A 14,891-nucleotide genomic window follows, 5' to 3' on the forward strand; every position below is an offset into this window, starting at 1 on the left:
AAAGGTTTTATTCTGATTCGTAGGTATTTAATCTTTAACACTTAGCAGAATTTTTTTGATATATACTACTTTCTCTATAACTTGACTGACCTTATATGGGACTCACCAATGATTGGTCTATTAATAGGTAAGTCTACCATAAAGTTGCTATGCCATACAATCTAATAAAGTTAGACTTAATGCAAAACTATAATAGAAAAGCTAAAAATTGTACAGTATATAGAAAAATACAAAGCTACATTGGTTTATTGAAATACATGTCTCCATAAGCCTGATATACACATATGTAATTGTTTCAGAAAATTCTATATTATGGAAAATTATAGGAATTAAACCTAGTCTTTGATAGGAACAGATTGTAATTTTATTCTGTGACAACAAAGTCTATACCTTTAATAAATATCATTCTTATATTATATATTGATCCTAACATTGCTCCAAGCTGCTGGTATATACTATATATTCATAAAGTATGTGTAGAGTAAAAGGTTAGTCACTTTCAAAATAGATCTTAGAATCTATATCCCAGTTTCAATCGACTTCCTATTCCAATCCTCAATTTCCTATGAAAGTGACTTTACTGAAATAAAAAATACGTTTCAAGTGCAAACTTTGTACCTATTTTGAATTAAATGAACTTATTTCACAAGATAATACTGAATCTTGAGTGATATTTCTGAAACTAATATCCTAAACAACTTGACACGAAATTGCACGATGTTATGTCACTTCTACGAGATTATCGAAATTGCGTCATTTAACGTGGAGACATTTATTACGCGAATATTTTATAATAGTCCCAGAGAAGGGAGAAAGAGGCAACAGGAAACATAAAGGAAAGAGAACCATTTCGTTGTATTGTTGTATTCTAAGAATCGATTTCACAAAACGGTTAGTTCTAACGTAAGTTCGTGGGATTATTGCGATAATTCGCCCCCGATTAATCAAGACCTCGTGCATTTACTACGCTACATGCACTTATACAGCTGTTACTTAACCTAATCAGCTTTCCTCATACAAAGAGGATCGTGATTGTATTTCAAAGAGCTGTTCTATGACAGGAAGCCCATACGACACTGCATTGCCTAAGTATGTGCATCAATCAGTTGCCTCAGTTACCTGAGTCATGCGAGTATTCATAGTTATCAATTTCGTAACTATTCCTTGAGGTATTTTTAATAAAGTTCATCAGAGTCGAGAGCTTCATTGATACAATACATATTGTCTGTTGAAAGTTTAAATCATCGCCAGACTGTACTATTGAGTGTTATAAAGCAATCAATTGTGAATTATAGTCAAGCAATCAACCAATGAATTGTTGACTGTGACTGCCAGATTTTGTGCAACATAATTGTCATAACAGACTACCATCTAGAAATGACCATTTTAAAATTCCCAAGATTCTACTTTGTACAAATAGCCAATTACAACATAATAGTTTTAATTTAGAATACTTTTAATATTTGGTGATGATCATTCAAAATTTTCATTCAAGGTTGCGTTAACTTGGAATTTAGAATAGGACTTTGAATACTTAGGCCAGTTTATAAAAGAGCATAGTTACTTGTGCATAGTTACTTGACATTTACATTCATTGCAAATTAGAGAGTTCGATTCAAAGAATAGATACCAATATGTTAGCTTCACGTGGTCTGCCTTAAAGCTGTTTAAAACTGCCTGCTTTTGATCAGCATATGCAGTAGCTATAATCTTGTGTGATAATTTTTACTGTACATGACAGATCATTCATCGCTCCATAAAAATTCGAGTTTATTTTTGAAATACCTCTAAAGATCAGTTGAAGGATTTTCAGATATTCTCTTGTTCTTGACAAGGAAGATATACGTGACGCCTACATGTGATGGAATCAATGAAAGAGCCCATTGTCTTTCTCTCTTCTGTTACTAACTGCTTGGTTTCCAGGATGATGAATATGGTATCTTCTGTCAGTATTTCGTTACTAATAGTTAATGAATAATAGTTAAAGGTTAATGCATTTGTTATTCATCTTAAAAATGTGTCGAAATGCAATTATTTCAACTTATGTTCAATTTTTAGCAATTGCTATTGCACGATAAATAATGAATCCTCTACCATCCCATTAAATACAGATATATACTGCCTCTGGTGTAAATAGCCATTTATCTGCCAAAGATCCAGGACCTCCCATCTGAAAGCAGATTCATTTCCTCACGATATTGTTCAGAAGTATCCACTTCTCGTCGCAAGTTATTAATCTCTGTTAGCAAAAAACGTACATACCACTAACGAGCAAGAAGCGAAGAACAAACGTCTCCATCAGATAGCACCGAACCCAAGTCGATGCAGAGGGCAGATACAGGTACCCACAGGTAGAGGCACAGGTAGATACAAGCGTCCTGAGCCTATTTTGCGCTACTTCTTGTTACCAAGTTTTCCCCTGCGAATTTCTCATAGAAAAAATTAGGGTCACGGTTAGGTGGCATGCATCATCCTCAGTTATCTCTAATTAAATCGCGAATTATGTGCGGCGGTTCTAGTGGTTCGATTAATTTAATTGGAGACCAGTCCTCGATCCTCGTCGCGGACGAAAAGACGAAGAAAGCAGCCTGCCACGTCAGCCCGATCGGTGAAAGTCATCCAAAATGTCACTGGAGTTTAACCTTACCGCGAATATGTACGCAAAGCTGAGGTGTCCGCTGGTTGTGGGACAAGCAAGGCGAGAGTACGTATAATATGGCGTGTTGCATAATCCACCTTCTGGCATCGCGAGCACCTCGGAATGAAGAGGTATGAATAAGTTACTTATGTGGTTTCACACTAAGGTCACGCGTGCAGAACTTTCGACCCTGCTTTCGGATCATCCTTTTTTACCGTGATTGGAGCTGCAATGGATCTTCAAGATGTCTGTATTGTTGAACAGATTGAGTACAGTTGGATGTTCGAATTGTTTAATATACAGGGTGTCCTGGAACGAGTGGTATATATTTATGCGAAGAGTGCAGTGGTTTTATGCTCATCTTTTCGAAAAGAAGTACATCTTCATGGTATAGTTGAGAATATAAATTATATTTTCTCCAGTGGTGCTTCGTTTTGGGGAACATCGAGTCTGGGTGTTCGTTAAGTACTTGTGCAAATAGTTAGTCACAGTCTACTTAATTCATTTAATCTGGCTAACCATGAAGCATGATTACAGTTTCTTGTAACATAATTCTTTCTTTTAATTATCTCACTTAGTGTTCCTATATGTTGAAAGTAATTGTATTTAAATATAGTGAATTGACAGAGTCCCATTCTTCTTTTATTTTTTAATTGATGTCTAGGTTGATTGTAGTTGAGTGACTGGAGAGGAGTATCACAATATCTTCAGTATCCAAGTATACTAATTCGACATTTACATTAACTTTTAAATTAACCAATCGTGCTATAATAAATTGAAAATGAACTTAAAACGTTTCTTCGATATGAAATAGGCTGACATTAATCTCATCCTTGCTTCTCAATGTATACAAGAAATAACGTGACGTAAAGTTTACCAGTTATTTCACTGAAATTCTTACTAGTAACGAGTTAACGGCAGCCGGTACGTAGATACAGCCTGTTTGTTATCAGACTCGTTGGAATTTTTGAAAGCATGCGGACGCGCCGTTTTAAGAATCAACCTAACCTTCCTAGGTTTCTCCGTCGACGTTGAAATTATTCTATTAACGTATTATTAAAGCGTACGCTCATAGCGGAGAATTATTACATAAATATCGAAAGGTCTTTCACTAGAAAGTAAACGCGCGAGATTACACCGTGACTCGTAATATAAATATTTCTCGGCCGCCTTAATACGTTTATTGCGCATGCTCGTGCCCGAGCCACCATTTTTAAGCTAGGCGTTTGACATCGACTCGACCCAGCTATCGATGCGAGATACGAATCGAAAAATTGCAAAATTTTCGGTCAAAACTTTCATAATAAAATACGAAATACACGTGTAAAATAGACTATAGGAATAATAGGTTTCACGGGAAAATTATTCGTCAGTATGTCGATATGTATAATAAAAATTTTATCGCTAATGATCGTGCAAAATTTGTTAGAGAGGTTAGGTGGTAACCAACGAGTAGTACGCTTCCGTGAGCAATTTTACACAGTGTTGTTCCGTGTTATAATTTTACTTGATCTAAGCACAGGTCGAAGAACACCTGAATGCATTGTTGAAAAGCGAAGAGAAAGGGAAAGTGGCCTTCCATTTCTCAAGCGTCTACCGGCTGTCGTTGACGCCATCGACCTTGCCAGATACTGATCGCTATTTTCTACGGGAAAAACGGAGCATCGATGTTGGCAAACGTTGCGACGTCGTCAGTGATTACTTTTATTACCGTGTTTTCTCTTTTTCTTCTAATTCGAAGAATAATGAATAGGTATTACTTGAAACATTAAATTGAGTAATAATTTCTTTCGTGATAACAGAATGACATATTTTATCCTATTAATTTTTTCTGAGTATATTAAGTTATACTAAGTTTGTTTAGGTACTGATATCAGTAACTTATTTTCTGACGCCGTTGAAAATTGAACGAATTCATTACCCAATCTAACAAAATTGTTTGTCGCAAGAAATTTACAGATATTGGATAATTACCTTTTGTTTTGTCTGCAATTAGTTGGCGACCAACCAAGGTATCTTTCTCTTCTCCCAAATTTAAGAGCAGGAACCAAAAATCATAGTCTGGAACAGAAATTTTTATCCTGTAGAATACAAATTTTTTAATTCTTTTAACAATTAGTGAAAGATTTTAGAAGATTTGTAAAGAAAGGGTTCGAAGTTTTGTTTCAACAGGTTTAAAATATGATAAATCATGAATGACAAATTAAATATTTATCAAATCGTCATACTCGTGCTAAATAAATTCTTCTTAAATTGCTCAAAAAAATCTTTCAATAATCGCTAAGCAAATATGCAAATAAATCTCTATCTAATACAGTATACATCTATGTCTAAACCCATATAATTATTCCCACGCGAGCAACACAATTGGTTTCAGCTGCAGATAATTTCTGAGCAAGTATTTATAGTAAGAGCATAGAAAATCTTTTGGAATGGAGTTCGAATTTATCACAAAGAAAAGTTAAAGGACAAAGTGACTAAGAATAAGCAAAGAATGAATAAGACAGTGGACGGTGGGTAATGTGTTCCAGGAATTCGAGGAAAGTTTGTCTGTGCAAGGCCCCTACAATGCTGAAAGAGAGTCCCTCAGGGTTTCTCGAGTCACTCGTTATTTTCCCAAAACCGGATCTTCAATCCATGGTGTACGTATCACACTGGTCCGCCCCTGTTCGTCTGTATGTATAGTTCTCTTAGATAGCTACCTACCGGTGTTACAGAACCTCCGGCAAGGTGACCTAGTTGTACTTTTGATCGAAGTAGGTTGGAGAACCACCAGATTCAATTAATCTCCGTCTTCTTTGTCCTTTGACAAACATGCCAATAAATATCGAACCCTTATTTCGGTTTCCATTATTTTCTCAAGAAATTGGTAACTGGAATCAGAACGAAACCCGTGATTATGTTTTATTATTTTGTACTTAAAATTTTGCAGGACTTTCCCTTTGGAACCATTAGGAATATATATCGATACTAACTTTTTAAATAAATAAAATTAACTAAGATTGTATATTATATATCACTACTATTAGAAATAAAAAATATAATAAATTAAACTAGGTAAAATATTTTTCTTAAAAATTTAAAGACATGTAAAATTAAACTTATGAATATAGTTTGATACTACAGTCAATGTTTTTATAAAGTAATATCATATCCAGAAACTTTTTATTACCCAAATTATGTAGAACTACTTTATATCTCAATTTTTTTATTATCTAAAAGTAACTTAACCTGCAATCGATATTCGTGAAATAAAATAATAGTATGATTTTGCAAATATTTTTCATACCTATTACTTTTAGCACAACTATTTTCTCTAACTCCATATAAATTCAAATGACTGTTATTCGCAAGTAGTCACGTGCACATAAGCACACAACAGGAAGAAAATTCAACAAACCAAGAAGACACGTTTGAACATAAAAAGGAACGCATGCCAATAAAATTAGAGAAAAATAGATTTTCTTATTAAATAATTCAAAAGGAAACGTCAGAATACAATTTACTATGCTCGTATTGTCCCCTGTATGGATTACCCTCGTCCATTTAAACAGACCAGGGAACACATTTCTAAATAGAGCTTTTATGGTTGTACGAATAACACAAATAGCGAGGTAGAAAGGTAGGAAGAAAGGAATGGTCGGAGAAAGAGAGAATCCGCGGAATTCGAGTCACACCTAGAGAACAATGACTTCCAAGAGATATTTACCTCCCGAAGGGAAAAAATTCGCGGAGAGCAATGGCGAGAGACGTAGGCGAGGAAGCCCACGGACTCTTCCTCCGTTTCTTTTTCACTTCTTTGATCGTGGCGCCCCCTGCATACGCAACAAGGCTGGACGTATGAGAAAGACCATGCGCGAGATCCTTGCGCACCGACATTCGCGTTTCGCATGTGTCACGCACGAGAAATGCAGTTAGCCCGCCCACGCAGTTTCACGGAAACCCGGCCCTGAAACAATGCGTTCCCCAAGGGGTGCACGACCTAAACTTGCCACGGGAATACTTACTGACCACGTGAAAACACTTACTGGAAAGGTTTTTGTCTTTCTTGATAAATTAACTCGACGAAGTTCAACGAATTATCCATAGTCCATATTATTCTTGGTTATTGGTTGTGTTAGTATTGACGGGAAATGTTATAATTATTGCTGGATGACGACACGAGCATTTGCTATTTTCAAAAAGTAAAGCATGTTTCTTAAATGTTTGAATATTTGAAGTAATACTTTATTGATAGTATTGTAAAGTTTACTTTTTGATAGATATGCCACATTGTATCAAAGCAAAAGTGAAAATAGAATTTGTGAAATTTGCCTCTTGACATATGTACTATATTCCTTTAAAAAAAAATTAAAATAAAATTATTAAGTAGGTTTATTAAAATTTTGTAGAAATTCTTATTTACTTCCTAATTCCTTATAATTTCCCAAACTGGTTATGGGAAATCAATGAAATGGTAGTGTCTCTTTTACTCTTGCAATTCGATTACTACACATACGCAATAAAGAACGTATTGCGATACGTATATACGCATATACCCACTACAACGAAGGAACTAATGATGGAGAGATAAGCAACTTTTAGTGTCAACTTTCATAGATTTCGCCTTCATCTTTTACCTAGATTTATATAATATTCAGCGAAATAACTTAGAGTTTCTCTTAATGCGATTATTCGTAGGCGTGACACGTAAATATCAAATATGATTTGAAATATTTTTTACATGGAAGCCTATTAAAGCTTCAATAAAGAATGCAAGTTTCAATATCACGAATTTTCTAACATAAAAATAATATCACTAAACAGTGTGTCTGCTTCGTGTCAAAATAATTTAAGCTATCGGTATAAACAAAGTTTATCGAATTTAGGTTATGTATTGTAGCTACACGTGTCAGAAAGGATACTGATATAATATCTAAATCTTAAAATAAATTGATAATCGATTCCATCGAAACGAAACATCCTTCTCTTTACACATATTCTTACAGCAGAGAAATTCTAAAGCTATGACAGATCGTATCGGTTTACCTTGTAATGAGAAACATTTTAAGTGGTACGATTTTGGCAACTTTCCCCTATTCGATAGTCTTGTTGCGTTTCGTGATAAAGTTCTATTCGTTCCGAAACGGTGGTTGTCGTGTGACACGAGAAACGAGCCGTAAACACGTCAATCTTGTTTTGTCGCTGGTATGCGAACGGAACACGTGTCTGTTGCACGTCTAAATTCACGAACGCGTAATCCGAACGGTCGTTTTCACGTTACACCTATTCCAACGCGGGAATATTAGCAGGGAATTTACAGCGCGTGCGCGAATAGGTTCGATGACGCAATCAACTGATCGACTTCCTCGTTCTGTTTCGATAGTAATCGTTCGATACTTCAGTGTTTCGATTGTAGCTGATGCAATGGGGATGTGTTTACATGTATCGATGGCATCGCTATAAAATTCTTCGATTAAATCTTACGAGCTTTAACGGAATGAGTGGTTATTTTCGTTCTTTTAATTTTGTAAAAGGTTATATAATTCGTTCAGGTACAGAGAAATTCCGAAAGCTTCGTGTCTTTAATATCTTCATACGAATCCATTTCACAAATATACAAATTAGGTATTGCATGAAAATGGAACAATTTATAATGTGATTATTTAGGAAAAATTTTATTTCCCAAATTTTTTATAGGGATTCAGCTATTAGAACGGGAAAAAAATTAGTAGGTTTATTCATCTGTGGAAAAACATATAATGTAGACCATAATTTATAAAGTATTAACGTGTTACACAATATCTAGTAAGGAGTATCATACGAAAAAGTCAGAATAACTGGAAAGCAAGCATTGGAAATGTAATAAATCAATCGACCACAGCTCTTCCTTATGTTAAAACATATGCCTACAAGTTTCAAAGGCTCTTCTATATTTGGTGTCAATTTCTCAACTTGTTTTGAAGATTCTCTTCCATTTTGTTGTTTTCCAAAGAAGAATGTTTTCCATTGGTGATGAGTAAAGGATTTGAAGAAATTTGTTATTCATAACCTAAAATTTTCTGTTCACTTCTATACTTCGATATGTCAACAAATTTCAAAAACTTTGTAGTGAAATTTAAGATACTTTTGAAGGTACAGTATTTTTATAAAATTATTATTTAACTATATAGAGTATTCATGAAATCACTAAATGATTCAAAAAAATTCGCACATGAGAACTGTCACAGATAGAATGAATACATATCATCTATATGTCATTGTACACTTAACGATGTATCTTTTTTTACAGTAAGGCAATATATACGTCTAACAAGTTCTATTGGCGTGACTACAGCCCTGACGAAGTTAGATGCGCGAGCAATGACTACGTGGCGGCAAAATCCCGCTTACAGCTTCCCGATATATATTTTACAGTCTTGTCAATATTGAACATCATTCTAATATTCTTCCTGGATGGTTTCTTCTTCGCAAAAGTCTAAAGAATACGCCCCTGTGTAGCAAATTCGTGTTAGATAAAGAACTTTTTGTAGAAACGCAAGAATGCGTAGAAAGTACGCTCGGAGGCTTATTTTTCAATTTCATGACCAATTATAGTTGTTCAGGAGCACGAATAATTATAATTATGGACATTGATAAACTCGGAATACTCTTACCTAAGTTTTAAAACAACACTGAACCTCCGAACGAAAGTAACCTCTACAATAATTATCCTATGGATATTATAGGTTAGAATTCGTGATATTATCCTTTATTATAAGTTCGTCATAAATAATTTTCCAGTCTCACCCAGTACTCGACAAAATATACCGATTGTCAAGGATAGTACTTATTTAGAATAGTAATAGTAATTATCAAGAATAGGAATATTTCGAAAAATGCAACATTATAAATTTAATACACTACGGTGAATTAATGGTGGCTTTTATCGTTAGGAGCAGTAATCGACACAGTGTTCTCATCCATTGGTCTTTCGCCACTAACAGCGAGACTCGTTTGCCATAATTTAAAAGCTTTTCCGGAAAGGTCGAGGCCGTTTGTAGTCTCGTACGAGTCAGTGCTGTCCTTTCTCGTCTACACGCTACTCGAACCTTCCGTAATGAGAGAATAGCTCGATAATATCACGAAATGCCTTTTCCTTACTTAACAGCAAACAATTTTAACCAGTTTTCTTTCCGCCATATATTTTTCTATGATTTTGTAATCATAAACATTCGATGAATCGTTTTTCACTATTTATCCACTTTTCTTTATACTTTCTTTCAATTTTGTTCTGGGTAGAAAGCAAAGAAATAACTGAAAATATTTGCAACCTTTAGAATCTGTGTTTCCACTTCATTTCTTAAAAATTTTTTTCACCAGTGTTAATGAGAGTAATGTGTGAATACAATATATAATTGATAGTAATTAATGATTTTTTATTGTTCCAAAAGTAGTTTATTATATCTTTTACTTATTTTAGTTTCTAAAATTATCATTGAAAATATATCCTTTAAATATCAGTAAACAATATTTATAGGTTTTAAACAAAATTGGAAACAGTGTTTATACTTGTACAGAATTATACAAAATTAATAATTTAACCTCGAGCGGTAACTCTCGTTATCAGTCACCGTTTATTTCAATACCTGGAAGCCCGAGTAACGAGTATGAAACATTACTAGATTAGAAATAACTCCACATGAAATATTGGAATGAAGTACACATGATTTTCTCTTTTTATTTTAACATGAATGGTATCACTGAGATAAGAAATATATAAGATAAGCTTCGAATTGTTATATCTTTATAACGAGGAAATTTTCCAGTGCACAGGGTTAATAATTTGAACAACCAATTGCATTTCCTACCACGTTACCGTGCAATTGGTACTATTGATTTTAATCATCTTACTTATTATTCGATACCTTTCCTAACCTTTTGGACTCGAAGACTTTTTCGTTGTAAACAGCAATTCGAAGCTTTTCTTAGATTTTCATAAGCTCGCTGATTCTCTTTATGCCAAAATAAAAAAAGAAAATCATGCATTTGTGTGAAAAATGACGGAATAGAATTATTTTATTTCGATATTTCGATATTCATTATTTGACTTATAGCATTGAAACAAACAGTGACTCTCGAGTGCAAATGGTTAGGAAACCACCATTTTGAATTTCAATCGTTCGAAGTATAATTTTTCATTGTCTTTATGTAATTAAACTGTACGATATTCGTTACATATTCCAAGTTTCTCTATGTTCACTAGTGTCTAAAAGGTTCACCAAACGCGGTGCTACTCATCGTTCGTGATTTCATGAGAATTTAGAACGAGCCGTATTTTTCTTCCTTCATCGATTAGTATGCACCGTAGAGCACGCGTTTCGTTCAAGTTCGCATAAAAGTACGGTAGCCGGGCGTGGCACTAAGAAAGCCGGGAAAGTGATATCTCTTTGCTGCCGGTGTGTTCAGTTCCATTCAGGAACGGACTAACGTTTCTGTTACCCCTGTAACTCGAATATATACTAACCCTTTAAAACTCTATATAACCAGAAAGTTACAAACGAAAGTACAAAGTCTGTACGTTCAAATAATTATTATGCGACTTTATCATTGCACTGTTACGTTTTATCATTATACTACCGCCTTGTCAATTTTCGAGCCTTCGATCTTACAAATTTTCAAAAATTGTTTAAAATCCCAAAAGGTTGGACTTGACCACTATTACTTTACCCGTCCTTCACGTCCACCAAAGCAGTATTTTTAAATACCGGGTGAATGAATTTATTCCTTACTCTACCCCGCAACACTGCACGTGAAACATTTGATATCGCAGAGCAATTAATAATTGCTGACTGCGGGAGTGGGTAATACGGACATCAACCGGTGGCCAAACTCCGAGTGTCGAGGATTTAGAACTTCTATATATAGGAAATCACGTGTAACCTCTGACTTGTGAGAAACCTTTGATCTCTGTTTTCCATCTAGCGGCGAGGACCTGAACTATGGCCTCGACAAATTCCTATCCTACGATAAAATATTTTTAAAATTCAACTAACTTTTAGTTTTTGCAACTACTTAGTCCGGAATGTAAGAAGAGAAGGTAATAATCAGGGTTTACGTAACCGAATTTGAATAAAATTTCCGGTGTTTTTAATTTGATACGCGTTTACGTATATTTTGCACGCATATTTTACCAGGAACAAAACGTGCATCATGGCTTCACTTACAGCGCCGTAACGTTGAAGAAGCGTTTATTACGTAATTTCGAAATTTTACGATAGCACCGGGTGAAACGCTGACTTTCGTTGCTTTCGTTTCTAAATACTTTCAAAATTCTAACAACTGCTATTTTTCAACTTCTATCCACCTTCTTCGAGCTACAGGTTGATCAGCCGTGAAATTCCAATTAGGGAGAACGTCTGAAAAAGGCGTGTACGTGCATTTTATTCCTTACGTGGCCGGAAGCTGATGCTGGCACTTTTTACGAGTATATCGTTCAAGGATAAAGAAAGATTACGCGAAAAACTAAAGAAATCCACTGTGTTTTATGATTATAGCTTAATTCAGCATTTCACAGTAGGAAAATTAGAAAGTAAGAATTATCTGATAAATGGAATAAGATTCTATTTTTGTGAAGGAACACTTTTATATGAAAACAGTTTGGTAGAAATATTGCATGAAACGTGCAAAGATATATGATACATAATATTTATAAATTTGTTTCGAAAAATTGATATTTAAGAAGTTAGCAAAATAATTTTTAAATTAATTAAATTTGATTTAAAAGTAAAAATATAAAAAGTTCTAATGTTAATTCATTTTGAATTTTGTGAACTTATTTCTAATGTTGTATAAACATTTTAATTCGTAGAATTGTTACTAGTGTATTATAAATTTTATTAAATATTTAAAAATCTTTTACTGTAATACTCTTTGCTGAAACCAAGATATTTATTTAAAAACGAGATGAAAGTTGTTTAAAGCTGAATGGGAATTGAAGGATAACATGTGAAGCAGCTTTCATAAGGTAGAAAATAAAAAGATAATAAGAGATAATAGCATCCTTAATGATACTTTGTTTTTGCTCCAAATGCGATAAAGGAAAGAAATAAATTACTTGAAAAATTGTTATTACTAGTGATTTTACCATTGCACGATTATTAACTGTTAAATATTTTTTACTTTTATGATAAAAAAGCAATTACCTATTTTTATTTATTTTTTAATACACTGTACATTAGTAGATATCTTTAATTCGACTTATACATAATTTAATTTTTACTATATGTAATCTGAATATTCAAGTAATAATTTACAAGCTTAGAAATTATTAGGTTATTAAATAAATTTTCAATATTAAGGAATTTCAAAGAATAAAATAATTCTCTTAAAAATATGTATATTTCAATGAAAATGAAACGTATTTTGGAAATATATTTGTTTGAAATTTTACAATTACAAAGTAAAAATAATTAATCCTAACCTAAAACTAGTTCAATGGTATTTCATCTGATACCGTTCTTCATACGAACTACGTTTTAGGGTCAAAGCCAAAGAAAGTGCATTTTAAAATGGAACATGCTCTAGTTTTCTACAATGCTATCTCAAAACACGTCTTGGGATACATAAAGAGATGATTTCTTTTAAAGAAATAAATTCAACAAGATATTAAAGTTTTCTTGTAGATTTCTATGTTATAAGAAAACAGTTTTTAAATTATCATTCGATTAAATCATCGATATTTTCTCACTTTTCTCATTTTCCGCATACTTCTCTGTGGTATTTAAACAAAAAAATTAAATAATAATGGCATTGAAGAAACAGGAATGAGTTGAGTACTGCTTGAATCGTTTTCTTTTAAATATTTATATAATTTTCTTTGTCAACTATTAAAATTGTATTTTGGACAATATTATTAGTATTTCTGGAAGAATTTTTACTCTATTATGAAGTAAATTCATCATGAAACTAATTATAATAAATTTTAATTATGTATAAATGCACACAAAAGTACAAATAAAAAATTAATTTGTTCTTAAACGGACTATTTAAAAGAAAAAATTAATTTCACTATTTCAATTTTTTTTATTTAAAAAATATTACTGTATACATTTTAGCACACTGAATATGTATATGTATTTTTTCTTTTGTATGAAATATCTATGATTCTGTTATTCTGTTTATACTTACAAAGGACACGAAGATACAGTGCCGCACTCTTGTAGTAAAGTACAGAACAATTCATCGCTTGTTTCATCGCGATTTCTGTTACCATCTAGAGTTACCTTCCATGAATTTACTTAGATGATAAAATATCTGTGGAATTATATTATACAGTATTTTATAATTTTAATAAGAATGATAATAAACATATAAAGAAGAGCACATTTTTCTACAGAAAATAAAATTTGAGAAACTTTGAGACTTTTCATTATTTTATACAATTTATACATAAATGAAATTATTTTCCTTTCTTATTTATGTATTTATTAATTGTATGTAAAAGTTATTAACGATGTAAGAAAGCTATATTTATTTACAATTGACTATTATAATTTAATGTGGCTCAAATAAATTATAGTGTATTTCCAATTATCTAGTTTCGTTTTAATTGCTTTCTGCTTTAACTAGCCACATTTTTCGACATGTAGGTAACTGACCAAGGGAAAGATTATTTACATATTTGATGATTATTCGATTTTTTCGATTAAATGCAATTTTTATTATACATATCATCGTTGTTTAAATAAGCCTTTTCTTATTAATTTTTTTTCTATTCGCACTAAATTTATTCAGATTTTGTATATGATTATATATATATATTATTATTCTTCTAGTAAATAATACATACTATTCGATTAATCGGACAAGCAGGAGTCGATTTTATTGATAAATTAATCTCTATTTTCATACAGAATGCTAGAACCATAGCTAAAGACTAGAGAAGAAAAATGTGGCAAACCATACTTTTCATTATTTTCTGAAGAATCGGATCAGGCAGAAACAGTAAAGAACTCGGATTTTAAGAAAGGTCGATGCTTTATTTATGTGTAAGTAGTCAGCGTATTTAATACAAGGCGTGAGTTTAATTAGCTGAAACAAAAAAGAAACAAAAATCAATTAAACTCACATAACCTCTCTAAATGTCATAAAAATTTAAACTTCTTTAAAACATAAAAGAATTCTTCGCAAATATACCTACCATTTGGCGATAGAAAATGGTTTACAAGAATCCGAAGGCCTATCATACGAGTATCCCACCAGGCATTGTAATAACTGTGGTCTTGCATTCCTG

At 32.8% G+C, this 14,891-nt stretch overlaps 1 protein-coding gene across 1 annotated transcript in view; it reads right to left on the minus strand.

Annotated features, from left to right (window-relative positions):
- Positions 1–14,685: 14,685 nt before the first annotated feature.
- Positions 14,686–14,891, minus strand: part of LOC108553811 (leucine-rich repeat extensin-like protein 5) — a 5,771-nt gene continuing 5,565 nt past the window's right edge. Inside the window, exons 6-7 of the mRNA XM_017908854.1 lie at positions 14,799–14,891; positions 14,686–14,689 (exon numbers count right to left, since the gene is read on the minus strand). Coding sequence (XP_017764343.1) covers positions 14,686–14,689; positions 14,799–14,891 — 97 coding nt within the window. The remainder of the gene's footprint in view (positions 14,690–14,798) is intronic.

The sequence above is a fragment of the Eufriesea mexicana genome, unplaced genomic scaffold, assembly GCF_001483705.2.
Source record: "Eufriesea mexicana isolate 0111107269 unplaced genomic scaffold, ASM148370v2 scaffold13715, whole genome shotgun sequence".
Lineage (NCBI taxonomy): Eukaryota > Metazoa > Arthropoda > Insecta > Hymenoptera > Apidae > Eufriesea > Eufriesea mexicana.